Source organism: Salvia miltiorrhiza, chromosome 1 (genome assembly GCF_028751815.1).
Source record: "Salvia miltiorrhiza cultivar Shanhuang (shh) chromosome 1, IMPLAD_Smil_shh, whole genome shotgun sequence".
In the NCBI taxonomy this organism is placed as follows: domain Eukaryota; kingdom Viridiplantae; phylum Streptophyta; class Magnoliopsida; order Lamiales; family Lamiaceae; genus Salvia; species Salvia miltiorrhiza.
In genome coordinates, this window is record NC_080387.1 from 3,539,014 (window position 1) to 3,556,333 (window position 17,320).

At 37.6% G+C, this 17,320-nt stretch overlaps 1 protein-coding gene across 1 annotated transcript; it reads right to left on the reverse strand.

Annotated features, from left to right (window-relative positions):
* Positions 1 to 7,766: 7,766 nt before the first annotated feature.
* Positions 7,767 to 13,543, reverse strand: LOC131007306 (fumarate hydratase 1, mitochondrial). Its single transcript, XM_057934446.1, has 17 exons — positions 13,249 to 13,543; positions 12,610 to 12,727; positions 12,156 to 12,305; positions 11,495 to 11,605; positions 11,318 to 11,401; positions 10,543 to 10,641; positions 10,376 to 10,426; positions 10,239 to 10,288; positions 10,018 to 10,099; positions 9,711 to 9,805; positions 9,354 to 9,420; positions 9,207 to 9,257; positions 9,032 to 9,127; positions 8,642 to 8,740; positions 8,524 to 8,553; positions 8,374 to 8,439; positions 7,767 to 8,158 (listed from the first exon to the last, which is right to left on the reverse strand). Exons 1-17 carry the CDS (start codon positions 13,377 to 13,379, stop codon positions 8,072 to 8,074), a joined length of 1,467 nt encoding a protein of 488 aa, XP_057790429.1. The 5' UTR covers positions 13,380 to 13,543; the 3' UTR covers positions 7,767 to 8,071.
* Between the last annotated feature and the right edge of the window lie 3,777 nt (positions 13,544 to 17,320).

A 17,320-nucleotide genomic window follows, 5' to 3' on the forward strand; every position in this document is an offset into this window, starting at 1 on the left:
TCGCCCGATCTTTAAGAGCATACGGGAAACACTTGAGCTTAAGTTGATCCTCTGTAAGATTTAGCAGTGGGATGGTTTGAACTTGCGTGCAAAAATCCCGGATGAATTGCAGGGCGTCCTCACTCGGCATTTCGTGGAACAACGGTAGCAAACTTGAGTCATTCAGCTTTAGATTATAATTTCTGACTGCGGTGGGGAGCACAATAGCCGAAGTATTGGCATCTCCGATGACGGGCCTGGTGAAATCTCCCATGTACTCCATGTTTTACGCCATATCCTTCTTCTCCTCGTTTGTATTCTGCTCTGCTCGGTCAAAGTCAGAGTTGGCTTCTTCCTCCTTCGTTTCTACGGTGTGCTCTGCCGTGTCTGTGGTCTGCTCTGTATGGTCAGAGTTGGCTTCCTCCTTCGTGGGCTACTCTGAAGATTCAGAGTCAGAGCTCGCTGGCAGTTTTGAAAGCTTGTCTTCCTCCTCTTCTATGTTCTACTCTGGTAGGTCAGAGTCAGAGTAGACACCGTCCGCTCTGGCAGAGTCAGACTCAGAGTCGTCTGCTCTGTCCTCTGCAAACACTCTTTTGCAGTTGTTCTTCCTGAAAATCTCTTCGTACGTGCTATGCAACGGAGACACAAGTTTGCCTTTAAGACTACGACGTCCCTGCATGCACAACACTAAACAAACGGATCAAACGCACCGGCGGAAAGAAAAGTAAAAACAGAACAAAACGAGAAAAAAAAAACTGAAAATTAAATAAAGCAAGTAAAAAGCGACACAACTAAAACGCCTAAAACCTTCTCCGGCAACGGTGCCAAAATTTGACTCAACTAGAAACACCTCTAAGTTGACTTGTAATAGAACAAGGACATCCTAGCGATGGTAAGTTGACCCAGTGTCATCTCTCAAGGAAGATCTTTAAGGGCTTCTAATTGTATCGCAAGAAAAACAATAAAGAAAGCAGTAAAGGTTTGATTTAAAAACTTGTAAATTAAACTTAACTTAAAAAGTAAACTTAAACTTGTAAATTAATCTAGGCAAGAAACTATGAAAATCCTAGGCAAGAATTAAACAACTTAAAGTAAATCTAAACTTAAGAAATTAAAGACTTGTAAATTAAGAACCTTCTAATCTAGGCGTGAAACTAAAGTGCATAATTTAAATTGCATAATTAAAAGGAAAAGCATAAACGTAAAGGAAAAGCGTAAACATGATTAAACAAAATAAATTGAATTAAAATACGAAATACCGTAAAATTCTTGAACGTGCAATTGCTGTCACTCAATCACAATCCAAGAAGAAACTAAAAACTAAATTGAAATCTAACTTAGAACAATAAAATTCGAAACTTGAAGAAACTAAGAAAGCAATAAAAACGCCTAAGTCTTGGTTGCCTTGCGGAAGAATAACTCTCTCAAGGTGGAACGAAGATTAGGGCAAAAGGAATTATTTTACAATGAATAACAAGGCCCTATTTATAGACTTCAATTCAATCTTGATCACCATCAAACTTGCCATGCAAAGTTGGACTATAAAGGAAATAGAATCGTGTAAGAGAAGGTAAGTCCATCAAAATCGTGCTCTGCAAGTTATCTCCAGTCTGGCGAGAAATCGGCTACTCTGAACATTCGGCTCTAGAAAGGGAAGTGCAGAGCTGAAAGTCAGCTCTGCATAATTTAGCTCTATAAAGTTGACTCTGTCGATCCTTAGCTCTGCTTTGTCATGTTAGCTCTGGCGTGTAAGTCAGCTCTGTCAAATTTACTCTGGCGCATATTTTAGCTCTGTCGAGTTTAGCTTTGATGATTTAGCTCTGCTCTGACACGTTTGTTCTGCTCTGGAGATTTTAGCTCTGCATAGGGAAGTTCAACTCTGGAGATTTCGGCTCTGACTCTGCAAGTCACCTCTGCTCTGCTACAGAGTTATCCTCGCAGCTCTGCTCTGACGAGCTTCTCTGCTCTGCTCTGCAGCGGGCTTTCGGCTCTGGCGTGGACTTTTCAGCTCTGGCACGGGCTTTTCAGCTCTGAACACCAGAGTGCGCCAGAATACACATTTCTCATCCAAAATCTCCAAAATTACACTCTTCCATCTATAAAACCTAAATCTCCTGCAAAGCATAAAACAAACCATAAAACGCACCAATTTCCAGAAGATTTAACTTAAAATATGCAAACCCCTAAAATTAGAACAATTAGGCATAAATCAACGCCAGACCTACCTATTCCCCTTATTAAAAAACACAACCTAGCTGGAGACGCTAGACCTAAATTTAATGTTTCAATAGCATTAAGATGAAGGAACCCGATTTAGACAAATTACCCAAGAACACAAGTAATAATTCGTCTATCAATTTATTCCTACTACGAACATGGTAGCTTTATCACTAATCAGCACTGTTCCAACAATTACGGATTGGAGGAACCAATTGACTTTAATCCAATTAAACCTAAGTTGGCCAGACATAAATAAAATCAAAATTGTCTTTAAACACAAGGAATAAATCAGAATCCACAGGAATCAATTATATGCTCAATTAGGTCTCACGGATATTAATCAGTATTTCATTATTCTCGCCGAATTAAGAAATTAGCTACTCATAACTAAACTAAAAACAATCAAATAAATTAAAACAAATATATAACAAGAAAATAAATTGCAATTGAAATTAAAAATAAATCACCACACTGGAGAATCGAAAGAAATCTTCTGCCAAAGTACTTGAAGTCAGCCGCACAACTCCCAAAAGCAATGAGAAAATTAAAATGCTTAACCTTATTCTAAGAAGTAACCGTGTAGTGTTAAAGTAAAAAAATAAACCTAACCAAAAACTATCCAAAGTATGCGGCTGCCACTAGCTAAATAAACCCAAGGGATTAAAATCCCCAAGTAGCGTGTTCTCCAAAACATGGGCTTCTCGGCCCCTTTACAAAATAAGGCCACAAAAATAATTAAAACAAGAGTTTAAAAGGCTTAATTAAATCTAGAACAATTAGATCCAAGCCCAATCTCTAATCATCTCCTTAAAATCACGCCAACTTCATCAAATTCATGCCTTTCTCGATCTCTCGGCATCCGCCAGCTTCTATTCATCATCCATGCAATTCCTGCGCAAAATACCAACAAACTTGGGCAATATCAAATAAAATATACGATGATAAACACAAATCTAGACAACTAAATTGCGCACATCGGCCTCCATTCTGGTACGGGAAGTTCAGCCCAAATACCTAATTCCACATACTTGAACCAGAATTCCCTTAATCATTAATAGGCAATTTACCATTGACAAGCCCAGATCTGACGAGGAAGCAGAGCAAAGAGATCAGAGGATAATACCATAATGATTTTCATCGCCACAACGGAAGACCTAGAAGAATGCCTCTACCTCCAGAGCCGGATCGAAGAACAGCAGAGTAGAGAAGCGTTGGCGAATCAAGCAAATGAGGACTTCCAAAGATCGCAGATCTGAAGAAGAAGACAAGGAGCCCTTTTTGTAGCTGTAAAAGAGTGCACCTAGGAGTGGTTGTTGTAACCGTTTTGCAAGTGGTCCCTCTAACTTTTAGCAGGAGTCGCGACGAAGGAATATCCGATTGTTGACCCACGTGGAAGATGCTAAAGATGAAAAGATAAGGATACCCATGGTCGAGAAGATGGGAACCCTGGAAAGACAGAAGTGCCCTCCCCGTACTCAGGGCTAAATTTACCGAAATACCCTTGATTGTAAAAGTCTATAAATAGTGAAAGAATCTATGTTGTAACACACAATCACACTTCTAGCAATAAAATTACTCCTGTTTTGTGCAAGTCCAAAAATTCCCTTTACATTCAAATTCAAATACAGTATAGCCATTACTTAAGAACTCATCCCCCAAAAAAGAACAAAAGGAAAAAGTTTGGAACATCCCTCTACCGGAGATCAAGAATTTGGTATTTACAGAAGCTTTCTAGAATCCCATGAATATTTGGTTGAACCTTGGATCTATAGTAGTCGGAAGCGAAAGTCTTTAGTTTTACCGAAGTACTAAGTGTCAGTAGTTGCTAAAGAAAGATCGGTGTTGGTGACAACCTCCTTCCCCATCCACAATGAGGACTATAGAACGATGAAGAGCATTACTAATCGTAGCATGTGCATGGCTCTTTCTAGGCACCACGAGCTGGTGTATTTTTCTTTTCACCTTTGATTCTTCTAGCCACTTTCTTTTTTTGTTATTCAAACTTTCCTACCTACTCAATTAATTCATTTTGGTATATGACTTAACGTTGTTATTTTGTCCTTTAGGTGGACGCTCGCATTCTAGTGGCAATTTATCGTATTGAAGACTACAATGGGATGTCCAAGGACATGGATGAGGCTCGAGATGCCCTAAACACCAGGATGGAGAGCTGATAGCCACAATAGAGAAGCTCAACATTGTTGAGATGGAGGAGATGCCTGCATTTTTGACCTATCTATACATGTGGATTCCCTCCAGGCAAAGTTGGAGAGATTCCACACAGACCGAGAGCTAGACTTAGCCCCGCTTCAGGATGATTTAGGTCGCAAGATCATGGTTATTGAGGCGAAGTGGAAAAAGAACGTGTTGATAGCCCAATGTGAAATCTATGTCGCGGGATCTTACGATCAGCACCATAAGATATTCTTATCCTTGCACGATCAATCGTTCCTTTGGAGCTGGTTAGGCTACCCCAGAAAACTTTAGAGTTATATCTTAGAAGTTTTTTAAATATATTTGTAATATTAATTTACTATAAAGTTTGAATTGTTTTAGGGAAGTAATGTTTGAATTTATTACTTTATACTCCATATGTCCATAAAAATAGTTATTTTTTGTCATTTTTGGATGTCTATAAAAATTAGTCCATTTTCATTTTTGGAAGCTACTAATTACATGGTGGGTCCTAGTCTCCACTCACAATATAGTTAATTATCATTATAAATAGGGTAAATGTCACTTTATGTCCCATCGTTAAGCCGAATTATCGATTATGTCCCAACATTTTGATAATATCTAATTGGTACCCAACTTACCAATATTTTTTTAATTGTATCCTGTAAAAATATTTCGGCACCCGGGAGTTGACGTGGAACGCTGGAGTTTAATTATGTGGACTTATTAATCCACTTGGAATTTCCAGCTTTATTATATTAAAAAAAAAAAAGCTAACATAATAACTCAAACGTGACTCCTGCTGTGGGTGGCCAGAGTTGAGAAGGGAGATGAGAGAACAAAGAAGTCCAGTGGCGGCTTCCCTACTGTCGATCGGACCAGGAGACAGAGAAGGTGAAGGCGGCGGCCTTCGCCGACTGGGGGCTGCGCGTGGGCATGGTCTCCAAGAATCAAGGTTAAAGGGGTAGAAATTGGGGATCTAGGAATTTAAGGCTCAGCCCCTATTCCGGGCTGTACGTGAGGGTGAAGCTGTCAGTCGGGGGGATAGAGCGAGGGACGAGGGGCTCATGGCGATGGCGGAGACACCGGCGAGGGACGACGTTCTGGAAGTCGACGACGACCAATCTATTGTAAACGCTGGAGAAGGTGGCGAAGGAGAATCCGGCTACAGGCTGCCCCAACTGCAGCAACTTTCTCTTTCTAGAGCAGTTGAGGGGGAGACGAACTGTATCACCGTAACTATTTTGGGGGCCAACGAGAGGTAATAAGGTATACAATTAATTGTTTTTCTGCGTTAGTATTCTTGTGTTAGATTTGAGATGGTTGCTATTTTAATTGTTGATTTAAAGTTTTCTGATATGAGATCTGTTAATTGATTGTAGGGGGTGAATGAGATGGATACCCTGGTGATCGTGGCGGTGGATACCAAGGGGATGGGGGACGTGGTGGCAGTGGCGGTGGTGGAGGTGGTCGTGGTGGAGATAGCGGTAGGGAAGGTGATTGGTGTTGCTCCTTTCTTTTAAAAAAAAGTATAATAAAGTTGGCAGTTCCTAGTGGATTAATAAGTCCACATAATCAAACTCCGGCGTTACACGTCAACTCTCGGGCGTCAAAAAATTTTTACGGGACACAATTAAAAAAAAGTTGATAGGTAGGGTACCAATTAGATATTATCGAAAAGTTGGAACATAATCGATAATTCGGCCAAATGATGGGACATAAAGTGATATTTACCCTTATAAATACTACTTTTAAATGAGATTTATTCTCTACTCACAGTGCAATTTATTAAAGGGTAAATATCATGAAAATTCCTAAACTATACTCACTTTATCAAAAATACCCTGAATTTTCGAAATGTTTTCTGAACCCTTAAACTATCAGATTTTTACCAAATATATCCCGCATATATTTTTCGGTCACCAAAACCGTGATGTGGCTTGCCAGATGTCACAATGTAATTTATATTCTATTTTTTAAATGACATGAAAAAAAAGACTTCGTTTCGTACCATATTCTATCGTGTTTATTCCTAATTCAAAGTTATTAGCGTGAATTTTAAATATGATAGGAATGATTTTAAATGATATGGTACGAAACGACGTTTTTTTTGCCATTGCATTTTTGAAAAATAGAATATTAATTATATTGTGACATCTGGCGAGCCACATCACGTTTTTGGTGAACGAAAAATAGATGCTGGATATATTTGATAAAAACTTGATAGTTTGAGGGTTTAGAGAACATTTTAAAAGTCTCAGGGTATTTTTGATAAAGCGGATATGCTTCAGGGGTTTTCATGATATTTATCCTTTATTAAAATCAGTGTTGTTTCTTATTAGTATTATTTTTTGTGGACGGAGAGAGTAGCCTGTAGATGTACCAGGTGAATGATTGGGATTTTTTTTTACTGAATATTGGAATCACTTTGATTCATAAATTCCTATTTATTGCAAACAAAATATATAGATATATTTATAATAGACACGTCATACATCATATTTAGCTACTATAATTGGGCAAAACATATTGTTAGATATATATGTGGGAGACATATTCGTACATCACGTTAGATATATCGAATTATTTAGTTGAAGGAATAAATTTAAAAGAAAGTTCAGATTCATTTTTTAGCACTTGGCTCTTCAAAAATGTGGACCGTTATATTTTATTATGTTTTATACATTTTCTTTTTGTGTAAATAATTTTCTAACTGCAACTTTTTCATAGTACAAACTATAACTTGTAACAATAATATAAAAAAGTTCTTTTTTCTCTATTCAAAACTACATCCAACAAAAATCAGATTATGATCAACATTTCATTTTCGGTAGAAAAATATGAATATGAATCCAGATTCATGAACCCGCAAATTTTATGGATCTAGACCCAAGTCTCATTTTCTTATACTCATGGATAGACTTAACCAAAAAAAAATAAATTTAGATCTAGCAAGATCCAATCCATTTCAATGCTCCTAGGTATTTTCTTGCTCTGATTAGGATGGACCAACTTGATTGACATAATTTCAAATTCCGTTTCCATGATGATAGGTATTTCGATTTAGATTGTTTACTCTTTAATGTTGTTTGCTTTGCCTTCTAGGTGGAGCTTTTTTCGGGCTAGTCCTTGGGTTGTCTTTTGTATGTTTTATTTCATTTTTTTGTTGTCTCCTTTTGGTGCTGCCACTTTTTGACAACACCATGTATGAGATATTGGTTGATGATTATTTACAGGTTAAGAGTCTGCCCAACCCCCCTCAAAAGGGTGTATCTAAGGCGCTTATTGTCAACCATTCCTACAAATGAGGGAAGAAGTTATACAAGTGATGAAAATAAGAAATTCAAAATCTATAAATTGAACAGTTCCATGGAGCCAAGGAGTATTAAGAGTGGGCAAAAATAAGTATTGATTTATTCATCATGCAACATCTGAACAATTGACGCCTGAAACTAAAGGTAGTTTTCGCATTGTTACTTATTTTGGGCGTCTCAGTTACAAAATAAGGAGGCTTTCTCACCCAAAACCTGCATAGTTTCGAAAATTTGAAGAGAACACAGGTTTCGTGAACCACAAAACATGAGAGAACCTCAAAAAATAATAGCCTCTCTAAGTGTTACATTTCAACAACCTAAAATAGTCGTTTCCGGAACATTACTGGGATCATCTTTCGAGATATATATGTTGCTCAATTGATTTAGTCGGACGGGCCAATCATCTTTTCAGGAACCACTAGGGTATCAAATTCTTCCAAAGTAAGCACCCCGAGCTTCAATGCAGCTTCCTGTACAGGGGAAACCTCATTGAGCATATTCATGGATCACAAATTTATGTGCTTGCAATGTTTTAACAAAATGTCTGAAAAATAACCAGTGATATTAATGCCACCGTAGCTAAGAAGATTGATAAAGGTCATAATATATCTAGATGGCGTTGTCTTCTCTCTCTCTCTCTCTTTATTGTTTTCAGGATATATGATCCGAATAGTGAGTCTCTAACCTTCAGAGTACTTCCCTCCTTGTGAGCTGTCTTGGCAACCAATGCAGCATTATCGTACCCAATTTTCTGGAATAAATAGCAGGATTCAGTTGTGAGAAGTGAGTATACATGAATAATAACTGAAATACTTCAATCATAAGGAAAACTTACCGGATTCAAAGAAGTAACAAGCATGAGGGACTGCAAAGTCATAAAAATACCACCTCACAATTAGACAAGGGCGGTTCAAATATGTCAAGAATCATATGTAAAGAAAGTAGAGACTTACCTCATGCAACAACTTATGAATTCTTTCTCTATTGGCTTGGATTCCTCGGACACAGTTCTTTTCAAAAGAAGCAGAGGCATCCCCAAGCAATCTCACCGACTAACCAACAAATGAAATTAAATGTTAAGATTATTCACCCAAAGCAACAATACTTGTGTGTATGTCTATTGTATTCAGGCATCAGCATACACACATAAATATAGGCGAAAAATTAGCACCAGGTCAAAAGGTTAAGCATGGTTTCCCAGGAAAAATGGAGTGGAAGAGATAGGGAAAAAGGTAACAGGGGATGTAAAATTTTGGGAGTAAACAATCTGTTCCTTTGATTGCATGATTGGGCTATCTTATTATTACTATTAGCTAGGGAAAGAAATAATATTTGGAACATACATGTAATAAGTTGCTGGCAATGACAGGCTTAAATACATTCAATTCGAAATGGCCATTGGATCCCCCCACTGTAATTGCCACATGATTGCCCATAACCTGGAAAAAGAAAGGAAGCATCAGAAAACCATCTCACTGGAAAATTTACTTCCATATCCTCATTGTAGATTATTATTACCTGAGCACAAACCATAGTAATGGCCTCACATTGTGTAGGGTTCACCTTCCCCTGAAACATAAGATGAGTTGAGTAGGATACAGTCAATAGTAGCGACAAGATAATGAACCTTCATGTTTCCATAAATAAGATGAGGAAACACATTACCGGCATTATACTGCTGCCAGGTTCATTTTCAGGAAGTATGAGTTCTCCTAGACCACAACGAGGACCACTGCATATAAGGGAGAATGTGAGAACTGTAATTAAAAGGATTGAACTAAGGGTGTGTTTACTTTGATGGATAAATTTATCATGGGAAAATGGAGGGATAATATTATTCCTCCTTGAAGTGAAAATAAGGAAGGAAAAATGGTGAGCTTCTAATTTGTATAAAATGTGGGAAAAGAAATGATGCATTTAAAGGCATAAATTTTTGTTATATCTCCTTTTCCCATGATAAATTTATCCATCAAAGTAAACGCACCCTAAAAGTATACGAGAAACATCCTGAGACTCAGTTACCTTCCTAAGAAACGTATGTCATTTGCTATCTTCATGAGAGAAGTAGCAACGGTGTTTAGTGAACCACTTGATTCAACAAAAGCATCATGTGCAGCCTATCAAAATAAGCATTGAAAGGAAAATTATAGACCAATTAATTCTAAGCAATGAAGTTTTGCTGTGACAATCAAGTTAAACTCATGCAAATATACATTCAGTAAGAAAACTTGCTCAGGACACACAGCCATTGAAGCCAATCACCCAGAGAAATAAGGTTCCACTTCCACATCCCCAATGACCACAAGGAAAACATGAGAGAGAGATTTACCAGGGCCTCAAATTTGTTTTCAGCCGTCTGAAATGGTAAATTAGTCTCCTCAGCTACTGCTTCAGCAATCTTTACATCAAACCTGGCAACATAAAGTTTATTTTCTTTCTAAATCTTACAATCACAGCACAAAGATAAGAAAAAGTATTTGGCACTTGAAGAATTCAGCAGGTAAGAGGATATAAACAACAAAAATAAATCCAATACTTCAATCTTCTAACCCTTTCTTGGTGTTCAAACCAGTTCCTACAGCAGTGCCTCCCTGTGCAAGCTGTACATGTTTTTCAAATTCTTAGGACCAGAAGAAAAAGGCTAGTTAACAAGCCAAAATACAAGGCCATTGAAGTGATCAGTTAACCTGATAGATGCGTGGGAGGGTGCATAAGACTCTATCAATTCCATATTTCACCTGCAACCACAGACAAAATGAATGATTTATCACAATCATTTTGGTGGCTCTCACAATTAGACTGAAATAAATTCGCTGCACCACAACAACTCAGAAAAGGTATTAAAATAGCTTACTTGTGTGGTGTAGCCACTAAACTCTTGTCCAAGTGTCAAAGGGGTAGCATCTTGTGTGTGCGTACGGCCAATTTTAACAATATCACTGAACTCAAGAGACTGAAACACATTTGAAAAATAAGTCAACATTTACTAACAGAATGCAATTATGTGCAGAATGTGGAAATGATATCACAGATTCACAAAGAAAGTCAACACGTAATTACATTCATTAACACAAAACCATGAACCTATTAACAAAAAGATGGATAAAAGGAACTTAACTGCTACCCTGGAAAAAACTCACCCTCAGTAAGGTTAATTACAAAACTAAGCCCGAAACTTGTGTTTTTCTTCCAAGTGGGGCACATCATATTGATCTTGACATTCACTAAATCTCAAAAGTCAAAACTAACCAAAGAATACAGTTAGAAGACAGCAGTAGGGAACAGATATAAAATATAGGAAGGGGGGGGGGGGTGTCGATTGGGTTTGGAGAGGGGGAAAGAAAGACATGCGACCAGAGAACTCCTGCACCCTCGAGTTTCTGGCCTGAGTTCAAGAAAGAGAAACACATAGCCAGAGAGAGAGACCAAGAGAAAGAGGAAAAGAGTGAAGTGACGGTCACTTCAGAAGGTAATCATGAACTAAAGTTGGTAGGGTCAACAGAATATCGACCTATAATTCATGTATTTTTCAGTTATTAACCCACACAATTTTGACAGAAACCAATGCCTAAATCATAACTACCACCAAATGGAGGGAGGGAGGGGGGAGAGTTAGAAGGTAGCAAAACCTTTGCATTTAGTGTTGCGTGTAACTGTTTCAGTTTTGGTAACAATCTTGAATTGATCTCCGTTGCAGCAGCAATGTGCATTACCTATGTGTAAGATGAGCCAAAAACCACACACTGTTCAACTTCTGGTACTCTGATAGAATATAACAAAAGATGGTCTTCTTGTCGGAAGCTTACAGTGGGAAATGTGTCGTTAGAAGATTGCGATCTGTTTACATGGTCATTTGGATGAACAACCTTTTCACCACGCTTGTGGCCAAGAATCTCAGCTGCTCTATTAGCAATAACCTGCAAGAAAAAAATCTCAATATAAGAAACTTTACCAGCAACTCTGCACCAAATGTAGTGCCTGTTTATGTACATTTGACAATACTTTATACATGTACAGAAATCAAAATCAACTTATGAAAGAAATAAACTACTACAATTGGAAAGACAAAATAAATCACCTGAAAATGAAGGATGAGTCAAAGTAACACCTAGGAATTGTGCCAATATTTGGTTCTACTGAAGATCAAAAACCTCAATTAGCTCAACCCCCCCCCCCCCCCCCCCCCCAAAAAAAAAGGTCCTTGCCCCCATTTCCAACCGAAAAATAGCACAAAAATTCTTAAAGACAGCCCACCACACTTAATTCCTGAACATTGATATTTTGTCGTATTGAAACAATCAGCTTCCTAGAACCACCAAAACCGATAAAATGAAATACAGGCTCTGAAAGACATATTATTCCAAGTAACAGTTCTGAAGAAACTGAAGTACTGAACAGCTTTCAGCACCGTCAAGCAGAAAGAAATTTTACATCACTAGAAAAAGAAATTTGTGAACAGGTGAATACCTCATTGGCATTCATATTACTTTGAGTACCACTGCCAGTTTGCCAAACAACCAAAGGAAAATGATCATTCAATTTTCCCTCAGCCACTTCTTGTGCAGCTTGCATTATTGCATTCCCTATAGCAGGGTCAAGGCCATAACCTATGTTTACCTGCAAAGCAGAATATACTTAGGGGCGTTTACTTTTCATGATTGATAATATAATATACAAGATTAAATACTTTAATCCTCATTACAAATATTCTCCAATTCTACCCCTAATAGCAAATAGCCCCTTAAGAACTTGAGATAATAATTCCCTCTCGCTATGTTCTATCTCAGGGGGTTGGTAATGAAAGGTGGAGAAAATGTAAGGATAACAGATTCTTCAACTACAAATAGAAGCTAACAAAACCATAATGCAGTAATTATCGAGCCAGTATAGCTATCTTAGATAACTCTGCAACACATTTCACCTTTGCGGCACATTTCTTAAGAATCCCGAATGCACGTATGATTGGTTCAGGCATCCTTTCCCTCTCGCCTCCGATCTCAAAGTTCTGCAACGATCTCTGAGTTTGGGCACCCCATAATCTGAATATAACCAGGACGGAACACGAAATAAGCTACAAGCTTTCATGAAAACCATTACAAGCCACTCTAAAAAATACTACAGATATGGGGCAATGCTAAAGTCAGCTGACTATTTAAAGAATGGGATACAAAACAAAATTTGTCTAGCTACTGGAAAAACATATAAAAAGTATATTATGGATCTACAGGGGCAAAATTCGGCAGATGGTTGAATAACACTACTGCTCGATTTGGCTCGTCCTTCACTGTGGCAATTCCAATTTCTTGTCATTACTCAAAATATAAAAAATGCTGGTTATTCAGTATCCTACTAACAAATTCAGCTCACTAATAGCAAAACAAGTGAACAAAAATAACACGCGCGCGCATTTATTAATAATAACATTCGATGATTGCGACTTCACTGTCAAATAGAGGCGAAGATCCATTAAAAGAACAAATAAAGCAATAAAAAGAGGCAAAAATAACTTTAGCAATAAAAACAAAAGAAAAAACAGATGAATAGGAAGGAGCTCGCGCACTTGTCGGATGGAACTTGAATGGGGCCAAAGGTGTCTCTCTCTTCTCTAAACGACGATGAATAGCATCTGAAGCTCGCTCTCAAGTACGACGTCGTAGAAGATGCCCGACGGCTGGCTATCAGCATCGCCATTGCCGGAGTCAAATTTCCGCCGCTGCGATCGGTTGTTGGTTTGGCTGTCGCCGCCGCGACAAATGAAAAACAGAGACGAAAATTCAGAACAGAAATGGACGAATCGTAGTTTGATTTACTTCTCGACAATAGTAAATAGTAATGCTACTTACTAACAATTAACAAACTCTACCGTATTGCCTGGCACGCGCATCTATGCGCAGTCTACGGCCCACTTCCAATGGGCTCGTCAAAGTTCGAAATTGGATGAATTTGGGCGTTATTTCGGGCCGAGTTCGAATTGTAGTAAAGTAATTTTATCCAATAGCCCCATTTCCCTCGTTATATTCCATTTAGTTCAACTTTAAAATAATAATAACAAGATTCGAATACATCATGACGTGGTTTTTAAATTTATTTACTTGTTAATTTATCAAATAATAATAATAATAATAATAATAATAATAATAATAATAATAATAATAATAATAATAAGGGAAATGTTCGAGTGAGATTAAATTGGCTCTTATATTAGATTGATTCGATATTACCCTAGATTAATTGTATCATAAAAGTGAGGCCAAAACTTATAAAGCAAGACTAATTCTGTGAGGCACACTGTTTCAATCTAACTCTTACATTAAGAGGGTGTTTGGCTAAGTTTATTTTAAAGAGCTTATAAGATATAGTTTGTTAAAAGCTTATAAGTTGTCAAAGTGTTTTGGATAATTGAGCTTATAAGTTGAAGAGAGAATTTTTAGTTAGAGAGAGAATCTTTGTTAGAGGGGGAAAATCAAATAGAAATAAAATTAGAATGATATATGATGAAAATAAAAAATCATAGTTGAATTATTTTTATAAAACGAGTGTTGCTTATAAGATAATGAGAAAATAAGTTGTGGTAGAAGAACTTATTTTTTGGAGATCTTATAAGCTCTTAGAGCTTATTTTTACAACCTATAAGCTCTTTGGGAGCTTATTTTACCAAACACTTTGAAAGAGCTTATAAGCTCCTAAACAACTTATAAGCTGTTTTAAAGAGCTTATAAGCTCAACCAAACACTCCCTAAGTATTGAGTCCAGCTAACTAAACAATATACCATGAGATTCAATTTCATTTAGCCCATCAAATCGAACACTCCTTAAGGGGGCGTTTATCTTTTAAGATTAGCTTTGATAGATACAAATAATAAGGTTAATCTCTTGTTTATTTTGATGAATTAAAAGTTTGAGATATCCCAAAACTCTTAATTATTTGTATCATGTAAGCTAATTTTGTTTGATTTATATCATATTGAAAATGTGAGATTGGAGAAATTCTAATCTTAAAGATAAAAAATATTCAATCATGCAAATTAAACATCTCCTATATGTACTATTTTATCCCATAATTCCAAATCAAATTATTAATAAATAATAGGATTAATTAATTATTTTGGGTCTCGGAAGGTCACTGAACTTAAACTGGAAAGATAACTATACTACACTAGGCGCATGTTTTTCCTACTGACCTCGCACTTTATGGTAAACCGCACACCTCTTCAACATGATTAGAATGTTGAGGATGAAGAAGAAATAACAACCCGGATACCCATCAACATGATTGCAACGCTGAGGAGGAAAAAGAAATAACAACCTGCACACTCGTCAACACGATTAAAATGTTGAAGAGGAAGAAGAAACAATAGTCTACACTCATGCAAATCCAAAGAAATGGACTCATCATATAACACCCCGCACTCTCGTAAGTCCAAAGAAATAGGCTTATTCTATTACACCCCGCACTTTCATAAGTCCAAAGAAATTGGCTTATTCTATTATACCCCCCATTCACACAAGTGCAAGAAAATGGACTCATCCCATAACACCCTTCAATCCCGATACATCAGAACATCTTCATCACAGCCCGTAAATCGGCGTTAGATAACCACTGCCATAGCTTCTCGCTTTGACGTCTTCATCTCTCTTTTAAACATATATATATATATATATATATATGTATCGTGCCCTCTGGAATAGTCGAGTGTCTCGAACACCAAACGATGCTATGATAGCACTAGAACAGCGTTATAGTCCGTCGTACAAGTGACGTTGATGCCATGAACAGACCGTTCCGTTCTCATTGAATATGAGAAACTCAAGCAGCACGACCCGCAAGCCCAAACTTGCATTTCCGTTTTAAATATCCACCGGTGTCGATGCGCTGTCGGTCGCCTTTATTTACTCACGGCCTAGGAGCTCAAAGAAGAAGATGGACAACTGTTACGCCCCGCTCTCCCCACACGCAAGATTAAACGATGAAGAGCGTAAAAGAGACAAAGTTTCTGAACACCCTGCACACTTGGAAACCCAAAAAATAATAACATCAAGACATGGGGACATGCTTTGGAATAAATGGGAAATAAGACAAATAACATCCGTAAGCCCCGTATCACCTCTATTCTCTTTTTTCAAGAAGGTAAATAACGTTCGTAAGCCCCGTACCATCTACATTATCTATCCCTAAGAAGATAAATAACGTCAAGAAGATAAATAATGTATGTGTGCACCATTATCTTTTTAAGCCCCGTATCACATCCATTCTCCTTTTTTCAAGAAGATAAATAATGTCCATGTGCCTCATATCACCTTCATTCTCTTTCTTCAAGAAGGCAAATAACGTCTGTAAGCTCCGTATCATATCCATTTTCTTTCTCCAATAGGGCACATAATGTCCGTAAGACCTCTACTCCCTTTCTACCGACATGAGCGTCACGCATAAGCCGCATTCAAACTCCGTTTGTCATGGTATGGAAAAACCACATAATTCGCATCATCAAATGTGAATATTAGGCGTAAGCACACGCATATAGCGTACCGTTATCGAATTAAGTTGCACTCTCCAATAGAAAAAAATTCTAACTAGAGAGTGAGGGACAAACTGTAGAGAGTAAAATTCGTATAAGCTCAATAAACAATAATTATACGGGCCAAAGGGCTTACTCAATTATGCGGCCCATACCTCGCTCATGGAAAAAGCCCAGAGCTAAACCTACATGCAGGAGATACGTGAGACCACCAGGAAAAACCCTACACACGGTAATTGGCAACAAAGGCACACGAGAGTCACATGAGATCGTTTCCTAAGAAGTCGAAACTATTAGGGTTGGAACGGGTATTCCAGAAAAATCCTAACCTTAGCCGCCTTCCCGTAGATCTGTCACATATATTGTTGGAAAATAAAAAGAAATATCCTACCCTTAGATTTTAATTTTACTAGACTAGAATTTCTTTTTAACTCAACTGTTGGAGTTCATGTTTCTAGTATAGACTGAAGACTCAAGGACTGAAGACCAAAGCACTGAAGACTCAAAGACTGAAGACTCAATGAACTGAAGATTGAAGAACTAAAATCTTGAAGACTGAAGAATGAAGAACTGAAGACACCATACTCAAGACGAAGTCCACCTGAATTAAATGCTGAATTCAATGCAAGATTTGCACTGAAGTATAAGTGTTAGGGAAACACTTAAGTACACCTGATCAGTCAAGAACATTCAATGCGACTGAAATGAATGCTTCGAATAGGAACCTCGGACTGATAGTGTAGATACGGACTGAAACTGGAGTAATGTATAACACACTCAGTGTTAACAAAGGACATTTTGAATACTTCCAGTACACGCCGCATTTAATGCAAAGGACAGTGCATTTAATGCAAGGATATGGTGAATCATCCTTCACCTTGCAGAGTTTCCCTTTCCGTGTTACCTTACACTGTAACACCATCTCCTATTTGATAAAGCCCATACCTACTTCGGCGTAAAGGAGATAGACGAATACCTGAGCCATATTTGAATTGAAAAGTCAAACAGCAGATAGGATTGAAGGATCCCCTCCAACGGATCTATTCATCCTCATTCACCTATAAATAGAGCTCAAGATTCAACCTTCGACCTCACCAATTCAAGAACATACGCTGA

What these genes read in the sequence shown, in the direction of transcription:
- LOC131007306 (XM_057934446.1), bottom strand. Translation starts at nt 13,379, where the DNA reads ATGGCGATGCTGATAGCCAGCCGTCGGGCATCTTCTACGACGTCGTAC. An exon ending in AAAACAAATTTGAGGCCCTG is followed by an intron (nt 9,806 to 10,017) that starts GTAAATCTCTCT and finishes TTATTTTGATAG; the next exon opens with GCTGCACATGATGCTTTTGT. An exon ending in TTGTTACTTCTTTGAATCCG is followed by an intron (nt 8,440 to 8,523) that starts GTAAGTTTTCCT and finishes TATTTATTCCAG; the next exon opens with AAAATTGGGTACGATAATGC.